Raw genomic sequence first — 15,101 nt, 5'->3', positions numbered from 1 at the left:
CGCATTGAATTTGGGACTAGTTAGCAATGCTTAGGGGCGTAGCCACTAGGGGGCCACCGGGGCCGGACTTTCCAAAAACTTCGAAACTTGACTAACATTTGTAGACTTTCCAAACGAACTATACATGTTTAACAGAGAAACGATTGATATAGGCTAAATATTTTATTTTACGCCTCATCATGTACTCTTCTTTTCTTATAAAAATAATCGTTCTATTATTTTTTCTAAAAATATAGATGACAGTAAGTAAAAATTACTTATCGTCTTTTCGGTTGCAGTATAAGACAGGTTCCATATTATGTAGACGTATTGGACCTCCGTCAAATACTTTGGACCCCTCCCAGTTAACATTTCTGGGTGTAGAACTGGCAGTGCTGTTTGTTTTGATGTTCTTTGATTTTTGGCTTCTGTTACATGCTGATCCTTCATCTGGCGGGTTTCGAGGTTTCCTTTCCAGAACATACCACATTGGTAAGCATTGTTTCGCCTCATGTGGAAGTATATTGTGTTCATCGTGCATTGCGTAACAACCAAGACGGATGATTTGGAATGTAGTTTTTCTTTTATGCACATGTGTGTGTGTGTTGATGTATGAATATGTGACATTCGGAATTCATATAGCAGTACCTCTTTTGTATCAGCTGGTTTGGTTTTTAATTATTAGGTTTAATTTTATTGTGTGTGCTTTAATTCTGTAAATAACCTACAAATTCTGAATAAATTGTATACCATGACTTCTGTAAATAACTTACAAAAAACATTGACCAGCTTTCAACTGAGGAAAATTTTTGCAATTAAGGTTTAGACAAAACAAGCAAAGGGCAATTCAGGAGAGTATTCGAAAAAAAAAAAAACAGTTTAAATTTACAATATATCTTATGGCAGTGATGTTGTTTGCACCAGATAAATTTCCTCAATTTATTTTAAATTTTCCTGGATAAACAATAATAAAGTGTGTTCAATGTACATTTTTTTTATAAGACTAATATCTGCTACGAACTCTCTTCAGTCAACGCTGAAGAGGAATCCGGATCACTGTCAGGGACTGAGTTTGCTAGAATGAATCGTTCGCAATAATTTAGAAAAAATATTTAGTGAATCTACAAACCTGAAATTAATATTAACTGTACCTATGGCGTCAGCAAAAGGCGAAAAGTTTTTTTCAGCATGAGAAAGAATTGACACTTTCAAGGAATTGAATGTCCCAAGAAAGGTTATCACTATTGGTTATGCTTTCCATCAAAAAAGACCTGACAATAAGAATGCCAGAGTTCAACCAGCATGTATTAAACAGATTTGCTCCAATCAAAGAGAGTCTACCATCATATCTGGACAGATTGCCTGCAACCTCTTCGTCCTGACACTGTTTTTATATACATAGACGCTTCTAAATATCCCCATTTGTCTGTGGGAGCTACAGTTTTCATTCCAGCTCGCATTCTTACCATGCAATACAAATTGCCTGCTTCCTTCTCGATCTTCGATGGCGAAGCGTTTGCTATTCGCCAAGCACTCTTATATGTCAAGCGTCACAACATCCCAACTTCTTGTATTTGTACGGACTGGCTTAGTGTGCTTCAATCACTATTCCGTATTTACTGGAATGCTAAAGCTACTTGGCTCATCAATATTAAACATCTTTATCACTCTCTCATGACTACAGACCACATAGTCACTTTCGTTTCATGCGTTCGCACATGAGCTTGGAACATGGCCTTGGCTTGGAGCTTGGAGCTTGGAGCATACTATAGACCTGGCTGCGAAACGCGCATGTAGCAATGGCAAGACTTGTTTTATTAAACTTCCTTATCAAAACTATTACTACCTCTTAAACAATACAATCTCGCTTTGACACGATGGCAACAGTAAAACAGACGTGGTTCTGGCTAATCCTACTGGACCATTGTTGGACCTCACCGCCTCAAACCCAGGGATTTCATTACTAATTGGTCTCGCGCTGAAATCACCACCTACTACCTCTTGTTTGCATGACATCTTCTGAATCAACATCGACATTCCTTTCTACAGCAACTGACATTCTATCTTGGATTGGGTCCTTTCTATCAGTACATCTTAGCAACATACAATTGGTTCGCCATCAGAATTCTAATTAACTTTCTACTGAACAACGGCATTTTGCTCTAACGTACTCATTAATACTTACTAATACACACCAACTTTTCACATACAACTTAATTACTTGTTTTCTCTTTTTGAAAGAACTTTATGAAGGAATTCTCTGCTTAGTCATCAATTTTACAAGATGTTTACGGAGGAATTCTCTGCCCAGTCGTCAATACTTGAAAGAACTGTACGAAGAAATTAGCTGCCCAGCCGTAAATATTGCAAGAGCTTTACGGAGGAATTTTCTACCCAGCCGTCAATTATTGTTTTCAGACCATTGGTCGATCTTCATCAATCTATGAAGTTCTACCCTGATGAAGATACTTACCTGTCGACCGAAATATTTCTCCATCCATATTGGGCTTGCAACAATCAATTTTCTTCACTTATCAATACAACACTTGTGGCCCACCTAGGCGTTCCGCCTGTGGGATCCACCCTCTTACAGATAATAGTGTACAAGAAAGAAGAAAGAATGTCCGCGCTTTGCCCTTTTTGGGTCTCTTCATCATATTAAATCGGTGAAGCCAAAAAGCAACCGAGCATCGGCACGTCTGATTGGCTACTCTCGTTTCTACCATCGTCTGATTGGCTACTTTCGTTTCCGCCATGATTGTTGGCTCAAAACATTGCGATCCTATTGGGTGAAGTGGGCAGAGTAGGGGTGGCGAAACTGTGACGTATGATTTCAAGGCGTATTGTTGTAAGGGCGCATTCTCTATTTTATAAGATCCTTGATCTAATTGCACTGAACTATAAGTGGTTATTCTGTTCCAGTTATAATAGGTGGTCATAAGTGGTTATTCCAGAGAAAATAAGTTATCAAGTTCCTTTGAAGGAAGTCGGAACCAGTGCTCTTTCTTTCAAAAGTAATAGGTGGCAGAAAATAGGATTTTTCAATTTTTAAGCTAGAATCTCTTAAATATTTCAGATCAACGACTGATATTGGACCATAACAGAAACATACATCGTTCCATCTGGAATCAATATTTATTTACTCATATCGATATAATGGACATTTCGTATTTACAAATATCGACATATTTGGATATTTGATAAAATGAAATAAAACCTTTATATTTACGTCCCATGGTTATGCCGGCTAGGTCAAAGGAGACGGCGATGATGAGAAATGAATGAAAATACTGGAATACAGAAAGTGGGAGGAAACGGGAGAACCCCGAGAAAACTTACGCAAACGATGTTTGCCCACCTCAAAGTGGACATTTGATAGTTACTCTTATCGATCAATGTCGACAACCGATATTAACCCATATAGGTCATCCCACAAAAACTGTTTGATTCATCTCTGCTCAATGTATGAAAACAATGTGGGTTCTTATCGGGATTTTTAAGTTGTACAGTCCCGTAGGCTTTTCCGCCGTATCGCCGGACCACTTTGAAAACTAGAAAAAGCACCAAAATGTACTGCAATCGGTTACATTTTGTTGGATTACATCCATTGCCCTTGTACACGCCTACTTTCTTTATTTATCGTTTGTTATTCTTATACACTTCCACATAACTAAGACGCCTTGACATAGAGTCGCCATTTCCACACTGCCTTCTGCGCTACTATAGTATTCGCGCCGAGTCACGATGCTTGACCTAGATCTACCGTTTTCACCACCCACGCGAGGGTGTGTTCCGGTCGTCAATCCCCACTCATCAATTTTTGTCAGTGTCGTCTCTCGCGCTACACGGAAAACATCTCCCGAGACTACAGTGTTGTCGGATTGGCGCCAAGTTCCGTTTTGTTAATTGTTTTTTGTTGTATTATATTCTCATTGTTACTATTCGTGTTTTTGTTACAGTTTTAGAATAATTATTATTGTGGTTATTGCTGTGCAGGGTTATTATTGGTAATTTTAAAATGTTTTTTTTTTAAATACTCTTACACTGTCTTTAAAATTTGGCAACATTGTTGGCGAATATAAGCTTTTCACTTTCCCCAAATGTGCACTCGGGAAGCGGCTCGACGAATTGTACCGCTGTTTTCCGATGCATCAGAGCTCAAGCAATGATTGGTTTAGACCCCAAGCTTCACGACTCGGCGCAAGTACTATATATCATAAGAAATGTACCTCTCCGCGAAATTAGTCCTTCCGCCTCCACATACATTGCCGCTTAGAACATTAAAAAAAACCAACAAAAGCAACTTTCTTCACTTTGAGTATTCCACTTACCTCACTTTCACTCATTCATCCTCACACTCTTAAATAAATTCTCCAATTGACCTGGTAAATTTCCTAAAATTGGTCCGGTGATACGGCACGCTGTACCATATCTGTCCGCATGCATGTTTACTGGGGTAGTATGTTAGGTAGCATAAAACTGAAGGAGGATTTGGTACTTTTGCTTCTGGAGATGGGTTTCATAATGTTGGAAGTTGGCATCACTGTATTGGACTTGTTTTGATTTGATTCGATTCATTTGTGTGTGTTTCGTGGCTGATTCTTGTAGATAATTCTACATGCGTTTGTCATGCCTACTTGTAAAGACATAATTATGGGGTTAATATGTTCGCTATAAAAGAGAAATGTCGGCCATTGAAAGATCACATGAAACATATTACCAGATCGGGATTTATCGACTTAGCAATATATGTATTCCTATTTGTGACAGCTGTCTTTATAAACAAGGTATTTGTATTACATACACTAATCAGTATGCTTAACAAATAAATTATAAAATATTCGATTTCTTATGAGGTATATTAGATAGTCTGGTTTGTATCTGTTACATATACTTTTCATTACAGAAAATGGTGTGTATATGGCTTCACAAATGGTATTCGAGTGCAAGGCTAATTGTTTCAAAGTAGCCGATGACAGCTTGTAAGATTTGGAGGGGAAGCTTCTAGACCACAAGTCGTCCCATATGGGCTAGTAGCTAGGTTAGTTCCTGTCTGTACTAAAGTTTAATATTCACACAGTATTGCCGAGCGAGTGAAGGCGGGTAACAGCCTCTTAGGGCACATTGTTTTTTTTGTCTTTATTACAACTAAATGGGAAGGGGGACCTGTGTTCTGGAATCGTGCCGATTTGGAGGATCTATCGTTTGGTATACATAGATCCCTCCCAAGTTAAGGTTAAAGACGTCAGTAAAACAAATAGTCAAATGTTTGAAATACAACGGGAGTGACCTTAAGCCACGACTTTTCAGCAGGAATGTCCAGAGATTTAGCTGAACAAGGGAAAGGAGATTGTTTTTTCAAGAAAAGTAACAATTATAACATAGTATTTCACTATGGTAACTTTTAGTTTATGTTATATATAGCGATCCGAACTTCCCGTTTTTGGAAGGAGGAGAAACGCCATACTTTTAGGAATTATTCATGGACTATCTAGGGGGTTAGAAGCCCAACAGGGCTCGTTGTTTTCTTCCTTTATCACAATTTAGATACAAACAAGGTAGAGTACGGGACAAGAATAAACGACCAAAAACACCATTAAAACTAATGACATTTTTGGTCGTTTATTCTTGTGCCGTACTTTTTACTCCGTTCTGGAGCCATGGAACGAGTTGGGGAGAGATTCTAAAATGCCATCCTTTCAATAGAAAAAAAAGGGTTTTCACAAGCAGACGGTTCTACCAAACAGAAAATTTGTAAGTAACATACGATGTGAAACATTTTTCGTGAGGGAATAAGAGTATAACAGTGCACAGCATATTGAAATGAATTTTGAGTGATAAATACTGTATGTGTAAGCTAGCTGTTCCACTGTCCTCGTTTATGCGTATGCCCCTCATCGCTGACGCGCCTGGTCGTACGGACGCATCCGCTCGCTGCCACTCAGGTCCCTGTAGCGCTCCTGGCGTGATACGTTTAGATGGCATTCATGGCTTTCTAATGGCCACCTACCACGAGTTGGTTCCTGTTTTATGCACTGTAGTTTTATCCCATACGTCCACACTGGGTTTATACTTCCTGAAGTCAATCTCAGAGCTCATGACGAGTCACTTTTTATTAACTAAATGTTACTTTTTTTCATGTTGGTCTCTGAAAGTTACTTTTTCGTGTGATATATGTTTTGCATTGGCAGTTTTCTAAGAAGAATATAAAAATAAATAGAAAGAGTCAGGAGCTTGTTACTCATTACTCATCTAAAAATTTCAATACTTGGTACCACATGTGAAAGAGTGACGTTTATTCTCACTTCAGGCTTTATTCTTTCTAAAGCACAATGGATGGTTGATGGATGCTTAAGCTCTCAAGGTGGAATTGCGAAACCCTTCTGTGTCTATTCTTTCTTCTATCATAATAATCTTTAAGTTTTCTCTCGTAATAGTTAACGCTTCGCTCGACGTTGTGTGTGTGTGTTTGTGTGTTTCATCATGTTCGTCTTGTGTTAGGCTTTGTGTATGTTCTTCGTAAGACTAGGTGATGAATTTGAATATTTCATGGCTTTTAGAACTCAGTGCTAAGTTAAATATAATGTCTGGGATGAAGAAATTCGGAAATAGGCCAGAACTGGTTCTACTTACTCTGAAGCTTTTTACATCTGCTTCAATTTACGGTAAGTCTTCGGATTTACGGTAAGTCTACTTACCGTAAATACAAAGCATACTTAGAAAACCTAAGAAAGGAGGAAGCCCAAAAAGAAGTAAAAAAGAAAAGATAAACAAAACAACAATCAAAGAGAGAGGTGATGGAGAAATTGACAAAGGAAAAAGGGGCATGATGAGATTTTGGTCACTTTTTCGCGTGCTTTTAGTCACTTTTCAACTATTTGCAAGAGACCAGACCGCTATGAGCCCTGCGAATCTGCAAGTAGTAATGGAGCTCCTCATTTAGTGCATGCTCTGCCAAAAGAAATTGAAATCTCTAACATAACCTGAAAATGTAATAAATGTGTCAAAATTTGGTAGAACCGTCTGCTCGAGTAATGCCGAAACAAATTAATCAAGAAAACAGTTCTAAGTAATAAAATGAAATAGTGCAATAATGAAATGCCATTTAATAATATAATTTTCATTAAAGAAGAGTAATAAAAATTCTTTGAATTACTGGTTAAAAAAATTGAATTGAAAATTGTTTGTTGGTAGTCGTACACTCTTGGATGCACTCTTATTGCGCTAGAAAGTGTTTTTAAGAGAGGAGTTACATTAATGGGTGTAAATTGACTTTAAAAGGGCTGAATATAAATACAGCGTGTGTACATATGGCATAAAAAGTGCAGTGCATAAGACACAATTTAAAAACAAATCACTTGTGCTAAGTGTCCACTGAAAAGCACAAATGCTATCTAACCTAGACATGGTAGGAGCACAGCAAGGGGCCCGAGCGGTAGCGAGAGGTTGCGTCTGTAGGGAGCAGGCGCGTCAGCGATAGCAGATATATGCATAAACGATGATAGATAGTTGGATAACATTTATGTCTCATAAAAACAAACGTAAAGGCGTGTGACACTTCTGTGATCTCTTTGCATATTGCTTTAACATAGCACCTCACTTCATCATGGATTGCTTATGGAGCACACTTTATATTTCTGCCGTGTTAAGAGATTTCTTGAAATCCTCGAAACCAGTCTCTCTGCTTCATTTCTAGCTCCAAATGAAATTTTTGTGCTTAAAGGTGGAAAGATTGGCGATAGAAAGAAAGTAAAGAGACTGGTTTTTAAAAATGTATTTATTCATTTTCCAACAAGGAAGAAGAAAGGCACACAAATTGACTCCGTCATATTTTAGTTTGCATCGTATTCATCCGTTGATTGCTCACATACATGACAACGTGTTTCAACTTTTCCCTTGGTAAGTCTCAGGGTTGGCTGGTTTAAACCAGCTGGTTTTTTCAATAAAAAAACCAAGTGGTTTAAACCAAAAAACGAAAAATGTTCTTAAAAGTGTAAGTGTTTGTAAAATCTTGATAAACACACATTTGTGGGTTAGCACGTTTCACTCTCGTATATTATTCGTATTATATTCAGACCTAAATTCCCCATGCATTACTCAAAAAGATTATACTACAAAAGCAATTTTTTTTTTTTTGCATAAGTTTATAAATGTTTGTTTTGTGATTTTTTGTAGTTGTTATTGTTATGTAATTGCAATCAAAGAAAAATTCTAAATATTGTTTCGTTTCAATGTTTACTATTGATAAAATACATCGAAATGCCGTATTTTGTGTGTGTGTGTGTGGAGGGGGGGGGTCATACAGACCCCACGAGAGGCATTTAGTAAAATGAGAAGTATCTTTGGTATCTATTTATGTATAAATGAGTTCGAGCCAAAGTAGACTCAAATAATTCGTATCTTTATTCACTTTTCTTACTTATATGCAAATTAAGTCGTCGTATTTCTTTAATTTGGACCAATAAAAGTCGTTGTTAACTAACTTGAACTAAATTAGTTCTCCTGTACTCCGCAGTACTTTGAAATTGTCCATATGTAATTCTGTATAATGGTTTCACTTGTGCAACTGTTTATCTTTTTGTCCTTCTGAAATGACTCTTGACAGTTATATTAAGAAGCATGTAAAGATCAGTACAACGGATTTTTATCAGGATTCCTTCGTGAGTGAGTCGGCAGACGTATCGCATTTTTGGCCAATTAGTCCTGGTTCCGAGTTCAAATGGAGGACAATTTCTCTCGGATGTAACTCGAGAAGCAGTTTTTATTCCGCTTTAAGCTTATGTGACCCCTTCCAGCATAACCCGGTTGTTGCATAATAACATTAAGGCGAAACAAACTTATTTCTGTCCATATATGATATGAATATATAGAGCAAAATATTTAAACCAAATAAACCTGGTTTAAACCAAAAAAACCTGGTTTAAACCAAAAAAAAAACGTTTTTTTGTTTTTTTTAATAAAAACCGTGGTTTTTGCCAACCTTGGTAAGTCTGTTCCTTTTTATTCCTTGATGTTTCTATTCTTTTTCATCCCGTTTTTAACCTCCGTGACCAAGACTCCAGGGGAGAGTCGAAAACTTGGAGCTATAAAAATTCAGGAATTACAGAAATCTGTGAATAGAATGATTGTTAGAATTCCTGAACATTTTTGTATTTTCTTCAGCGTGTAAATTTGAAGCGATACGGTTTTCTATACATGTTCATGTGGATTTTCTTGTTTATTTTCCGGGAATTCAGTTATGTTCAACATACAATTTTTCCTTTTATGCTATACAGTAATTATTGCGTATTTTTGTTGTCATCCGTGTATACTTGTAAGTGTACTGTATCTGTCAAATGTGGTGATGCCTATTTGTCTACGTTACAGTTGTAACTATGGGGAAGAGAATTGTGTTTAGCAAGGTATGATTGAAGAAAAAAAATCATCTTGAGTGGATAAAATGGCTCCTAGGAGAGTCATACAATGAATTTTCAGCTAAAATGCGTTTTGTGTAAACATTAATTTTCATTACGTAATGTGGGGAAAAGTGCAGTTATTTAAAAAGAAAGAAAAAAAAAGAATCATTATCTGCAAAGATAGAATGTATGAGTCTCATCATATAAACAAACATGTCCGAAAATTAGAAAGACTCAGGGGCGACCAAGCAGTTACAGATCTTCAGAAAAATCTTCTCTAGAACTATATTCAAACTCCTTTTCAGAGACAAATTTAAAATTGTGGAAATTTTGTGATAGCAGAAGTTCGTATGTTTCCCTTTTGAGTTGGGGATGATATATTTATAGAAGACTTTTAATCTCATTTTCTATAGGACGCATATTTCTTGAAGGAAGTGCGGTACTAGAATCTAATTAAATACATGAAAAACGTAATCTGACGGCAATCCTGCAAAATTTTCCATTTATTTTAGCCATTTTTTGTAATAAATGTTTTTCTTCCGTCTATGACGTATTAATAGTGCAAAGAAAGAAAATGAATGTAATCCTACACTTTGTCTTCTGTTTCAGTATGTTCTGTCAGTATTGATGTTTACCTACCCAACTATCTTCCAAGGATGGCAGACATTGATAGGATTTTTGATACTGAAATGTTTAACATGGAAAGAGAAGTACAAAGTGGAACTGACCCCGTTAGATAGGACGGCAGCCTTTAGTCTTCTTCCTCATTTTATATTTTTCGTTGGAGCCATCGTTGCTGGATCCAAAGCTTTGGCTGTTTTGGTAAGTATGCTTTTCGCTTCTTTTAACGTTCTTCATTGATTCATTTTTTTTTTTTTTTTTTTTCCTCTGAAAAATCATTGACAGTGTATACGAGGGGTGTTCAACGATTACTGTTCCTGATATCGAAGGTATTTTTCGACAAAATCTCGCATTACAGAAACACACTTCGTCCACTTATGTTCTGGAGCTGTTTTACACTGTGAAAAATAGGCTGTTAATCAGCGAGCCAATGGTCCACAGCATCTTCACAGCTTTTGTGCCACAACGAAATTCACGTGACCCATTTCTTATCACTTGGTAAGAGGGGACACCACTATCATCCAGCACATTAACCATATCAGCGTGTATCTCCATAGGCTTTTTCATCTAGAAGCATTTGATCACAGTGTACACTCCAGTTTTCTCCATTTTCACAATCCAGACCCATTTGCTACCTGCAAACCATAGAGCACACAGCCAATATCTATGATATTGCTGTGTACTTTGGCACACATACCTCTAGAGCTTTGGAGTGCAACATATTATATGCAGGCTACTTTTGTTCAAATCCTCTTATGTCAGAGACAATAATTGCTAAACATTTTGGGTATATCGTACAAATTGGATCTTGCTCATCCAATCTGTATCAAATTTTGCGTGATGATAGTCCTTGACAAGCTTTAAAGGCTTGTGAATTTGTTAGAGTGGGGTTTTAATTCTTGCCGATCGAATTTGAGGTATAGAATTTGTAAAATTTTAGCAAAACAAAGTTAGTAAAGATTTGCTTAAAACTCAATGGACTGGTTTTTTCCATGATTTGGAAACTTGTGTTAATACTACGATGTACTAGAATGATTAATGCACGTGATTCTGGTTTAGAGTCCCAGAGAGTTGCAGAAGTTTCGATGTTAACCCAGCATAAGAGCTAGAGCGTTTCCATTTCAACTGTGCCATTGCTGGCGCTGCTGTCGATATGTAATTTCCCGTACCTCTTTTGAAAGAGCAGGGGCAAGTTGCTGCGGCCGAGATCTTTCGATTGTTGGATGCGGGAGCGTTGCCACAATGAATTGTTTTACGGACCTCGCTGTGCTGTGTCTTGTTAGCCACTCTAAGTAGCCTACGATCTACACTCGTCAAGACCAAACGACTGAATAACAAATGGGTAACATAGCTGAGGTCATTCACTTCTTTTCCCTAAGCAAAGGGTCCGTTTCATCTGGTAGAGAGTGCGGGCCGAAGTATAGTTCGCATATTTTCTGAGGGTAAAGGTGGAATAGACAAGCTCTAGTATATTCTGTTTTTTTTTCTTTTTCTTTAAAAAAAGAAAAAGAAAGATACCAATCATTCCAATAAGGAAAATGTTCAGTGCATCATTATTAACTTAAGAATAAATTCTTATAAGACAGTAAGAAGGATCACGCACTAAAAGTTTCAGTTTCGTCCGGTGGATGTCAACCGCTAGAGAATGTTTGCTGCCATCTAACGGCAAGATGTGTCAAGTTTTACTGCCTTTGTTTCAGTAGTCGACAATGAAATGAGACACGGCATAGCTACCATGAGTCACCGCTACTCGTGAGAGTGAGTCGTTAGTAGAGTGACTCCGTTAACGAATTCGGCAGAAATAATCACTTCAGATATTTATTACAAGTAAAAGAATTCAAAAATTCTCTTCTGTTCAAGAATTATCATGTGGAGTAATGGACGTACTAACATTACAATATTATAATTCCTACAAAGAGTGATCCTAATAAAACTGACTTTCTAATGCCTATATATTTATCAGGCGAAAATTTCCAAGTACACATCTGTTCTCTTCGTCAGTCAGGATTTACGAGGATTTACGAAAAACACCAAAATAAGATTCACCTTTAATAACTATTGAAGGAACTATAGTAAGGCATGACTGTAACTATTAAATTAAACACAAGACACGTCAATATTTTTATTAATACCAAAATTAGATAAATAAGTTGAAGCAAATCACATGTGGTTGTTTCGAACGATCATTGAAAGTTGCCATCAGTTGTGTATTTAAAGCCCCTGTAAGTATTAACAAAGTATTTGCTGAGATAATATGGTTTTATTATTTAGTTTTTTCCAGTATGTTACCAGAAAGCATAACTATACCAGTAAAATAAAGCTTTTGCACAATACAATTACAGCCTCAATAAGTGGAACAGAAACATCAGTATATTTAAGAGCTATTATGTTTGCTACGAACTATTCATCATGGCGTGGTTTATGTGTTTAGTTTTTCTAGAATGTTAGAGCTTGTTGATGCGTTATGATAGTATTCTTTTGGTAGGTTGGTGGTAATGCTTATAAAATACTGCACTGTCCTAGCGGTAACGCCAACTAGTGTCAAGTTTATATACTGTCTTTTAAGTACTTGGACACTAAATTGCAGGATGGTCGAAACAAATAAATAATTGCGAGTATGTACAAAATTAAGATAATAAGGAACTTCTTGTGATAGGCGTTTAATATTTAATAATAATAATAACAAATACTAGAGGTAAGCTTGAAATGACATTGTTATTGCGTAATTGAAGCCATTAAATGTGGTTAGAATAGAAGTGTGTTAGGTAGATAAATAAACTACTGACAAAGATGGAGATTTCCATTGAAAATTTCGGCATTAATTTAGATGCGTTCGTGAGTTAATTTTATAGTAAATCTTACATCCCTACTAGTTAAAAATAAATGCACTGATTTTATTACTTACGTCATTTGAAAGTAGAGTGTAATCACTGTTTAGAAAGAAGTCGTATAACTGATTTGTCCAGAACTGGAAAACAAAAGAATGTGATAATATAACTGGAAATGCGAACAGCAATAGGCATTCACTGATCATTAAAATCACACGGAAAATGTATGCAATAAATGTTGTGCATCACGTTTTCTCTAAGTCTGGTTGCTTCTTTGAAAAAGAGGATTTTTGAATGCTTTTTTCAAACAACAGGGTATGATAAACTTCAATGTAACTTAAATTTTTAAATATCCCAATTCTTATTCACATTTAGTGTAGATTTTCTTGTCCTGATATAAGAAGATTCATACACGTTCCTTTCTTTCGAAGACTTTTTTTGGTGGATATTCTTTGACACCTATAGTTCTCTGGTTGGACATCCCTAAAAGTTTCAATATCACAGAAACAGCCGAATACTGAAGAATCTCGTATATTCTTAATTCTGGTGCTGTTGTTCCTATTGGTCATACCAATACGAGGGCTGATCAATAAAGAATCATCATAAATAAAAGAAAAATAATTATCTGTATTAATTCTCCAAATGTTGATGGTCTTTTTCAAAATAGTCCCCATTACATACAATGCACTTCTCCCAACGTTTTTGCCAGTCATCAAAGACATGCTGGAAACTATTTTTGGACAAATCCCTCAAAATCGCCTCAGCAGCTTTCACCACTGGCCCTGAAGATGCGAAACGCCGTCCCTTGAGGTGTTTCTTCAAAGCGGAAAATGAAAGAAATCACAAGGGGCTATATGAAGGATGGGTTACACACGGAACGTTGATCTTTGCAAGATAGTCAATAACAACATTAGCAATATATGGGCTGCCCTTATCATGGTGTAGCAATCATCCTGTTTCTTTCAAATGTTGTTGTTTCCGCTGAATGTGACCTTGAAGGGTTTTCAAAACTCCCTTATAATACACTTCTGTGACAGTTGTATGTGGTGGGACGACATGTTGGTACACCATGCCTCGAATATCGAAAATGAGATGACCATAACTTTGTTAGCAGAAGCAACCACTCTCGCTTTCTTAGGTGTTGTGATGAAGGAGACTTCCACACAAAACTCTGCTACTTGGACTCAGGGTCATAATGATGAAGCCAACTTTCATCGCCAGTGATAATTTTCGACAGAAACATGGGATCTTTTTGCAGCTTTGATTTCCACTTCGAACAAACCTCCATATGCACAGCCTTTTGATCGGGAATGAGCGATCGTGGAACCCACCGCGAACACACATGTGACACATACAGTTTGTCAACAGCGCATGAGTGGAACCACATGAAATGTCCATTCTTTGCGCTAGTTCTGTTACCGTGATTCGACGATCTTCTCTCACTATCACAGCAGTGGTATTGATGTTCACTTCGTCAGAGCAGTTACTGGAGCGCTGACTCCACCTTCCTGTGAAATTGATTATCTCTTATCTTTGAACATTTTGAACTATCTTCGCGCTGGGCTATAGGGAAGAACAGACTCCTCATACGCCTCCTGTAACATCGAATGTGCTTCAGCTGCTGTTTTCTTCAAGCGAAAACAAAATTTCAATGCACTGTACTGTTCTTCGCGTGTCACTTCCATGTTGCTTTATGTGAAACTGAAACTACGTGTGCTTGAACGGCTGCCAAGGTAACATTCCTAACGTCATGGCCTTCAAACTTGCTCGATCTATTCGTCACTTTTCCCACTATACAGACTTGTTTTTTGTTTTCTGTGCCTTGCTGTTGTATTCATCTCATAAGTACTCACGATCAGTCTTCATTGATCAGCCTACGTATTAATTGTCACATTGACCGATGACTGAATAGGCTCATGCATTTGTAAACTTATTAACATTATACAAGCATAATAAAGTCAGTTTTATTATCAGAAATAACGACATTCATAGTCGATGCAATAGTCATACGCCCAATCCTTTGCCTCTGACCGATCTGACTATGGCATCAAAGAGTTTAGTTTAAGTATAACAAAACTGATAACGGATGATAAATGTAAACGAATGAAAGTATGTAATGAAGAGAGTAGGGATGAATGAGGAAATCCCGAGAAAACTCACAGATTCAATATTGTCTTCCACAAATTCACAATGCCCGGGACTAAATCACCAAGTTTTGCAGCAAAGGTAAGCCCTCAACTACTGAGCCTACGTGTTCTTGTAAGTAGTAACTGATAGA

The 15,101-nt window shown here is 37.0% G+C and overlaps 1 protein-coding gene across 2 annotated transcripts in view; it reads left to right on the top strand.

Annotated features, from left to right (window-relative positions):
* The first annotated feature begins 4,504 nt into the window (after positions 1-4,504).
* Positions 4,505-15,101, top strand: part of LOC145684136 (UDP-N-acetylglucosamine transporter SLC35D4-like) — a 36,869-nt gene continuing 26,272 nt past the window's right edge. Inside the window, exons 1-3 of one of the 2 annotated variants that reach the window (XM_081756062.1) lie at positions 4,631-4,766; positions 4,886-5,020; positions 9,984-10,196. In XM_081756062.1, coding sequence (XP_081612188.1) covers positions 10,002-10,196 — 195 coding nt within the window. In that variant the 5' untranslated portion in view covers positions 4,631-4,766; positions 4,886-5,020; positions 9,984-10,001. Of the gene's footprint in view, positions 4,767-4,885; positions 5,021-9,983; positions 10,197-15,101 lie in introns of both variants that reach the window. The other variant, XM_081756061.1, reaches the window with a different exon arrangement.

The sequence above is a fragment of the Thermobia domestica genome, chromosome 4 (genome assembly GCF_964235325.1).
Source record: "Thermobia domestica chromosome 4, izTheDome1.hap1.1, whole genome shotgun sequence".
Taxonomy (NCBI): domain Eukaryota; kingdom Metazoa; phylum Arthropoda; class Insecta; order Zygentoma; family Lepismatidae; genus Thermobia; species Thermobia domestica.
This window is presented reverse-complemented; position numbering and strand designations above follow the sequence as displayed.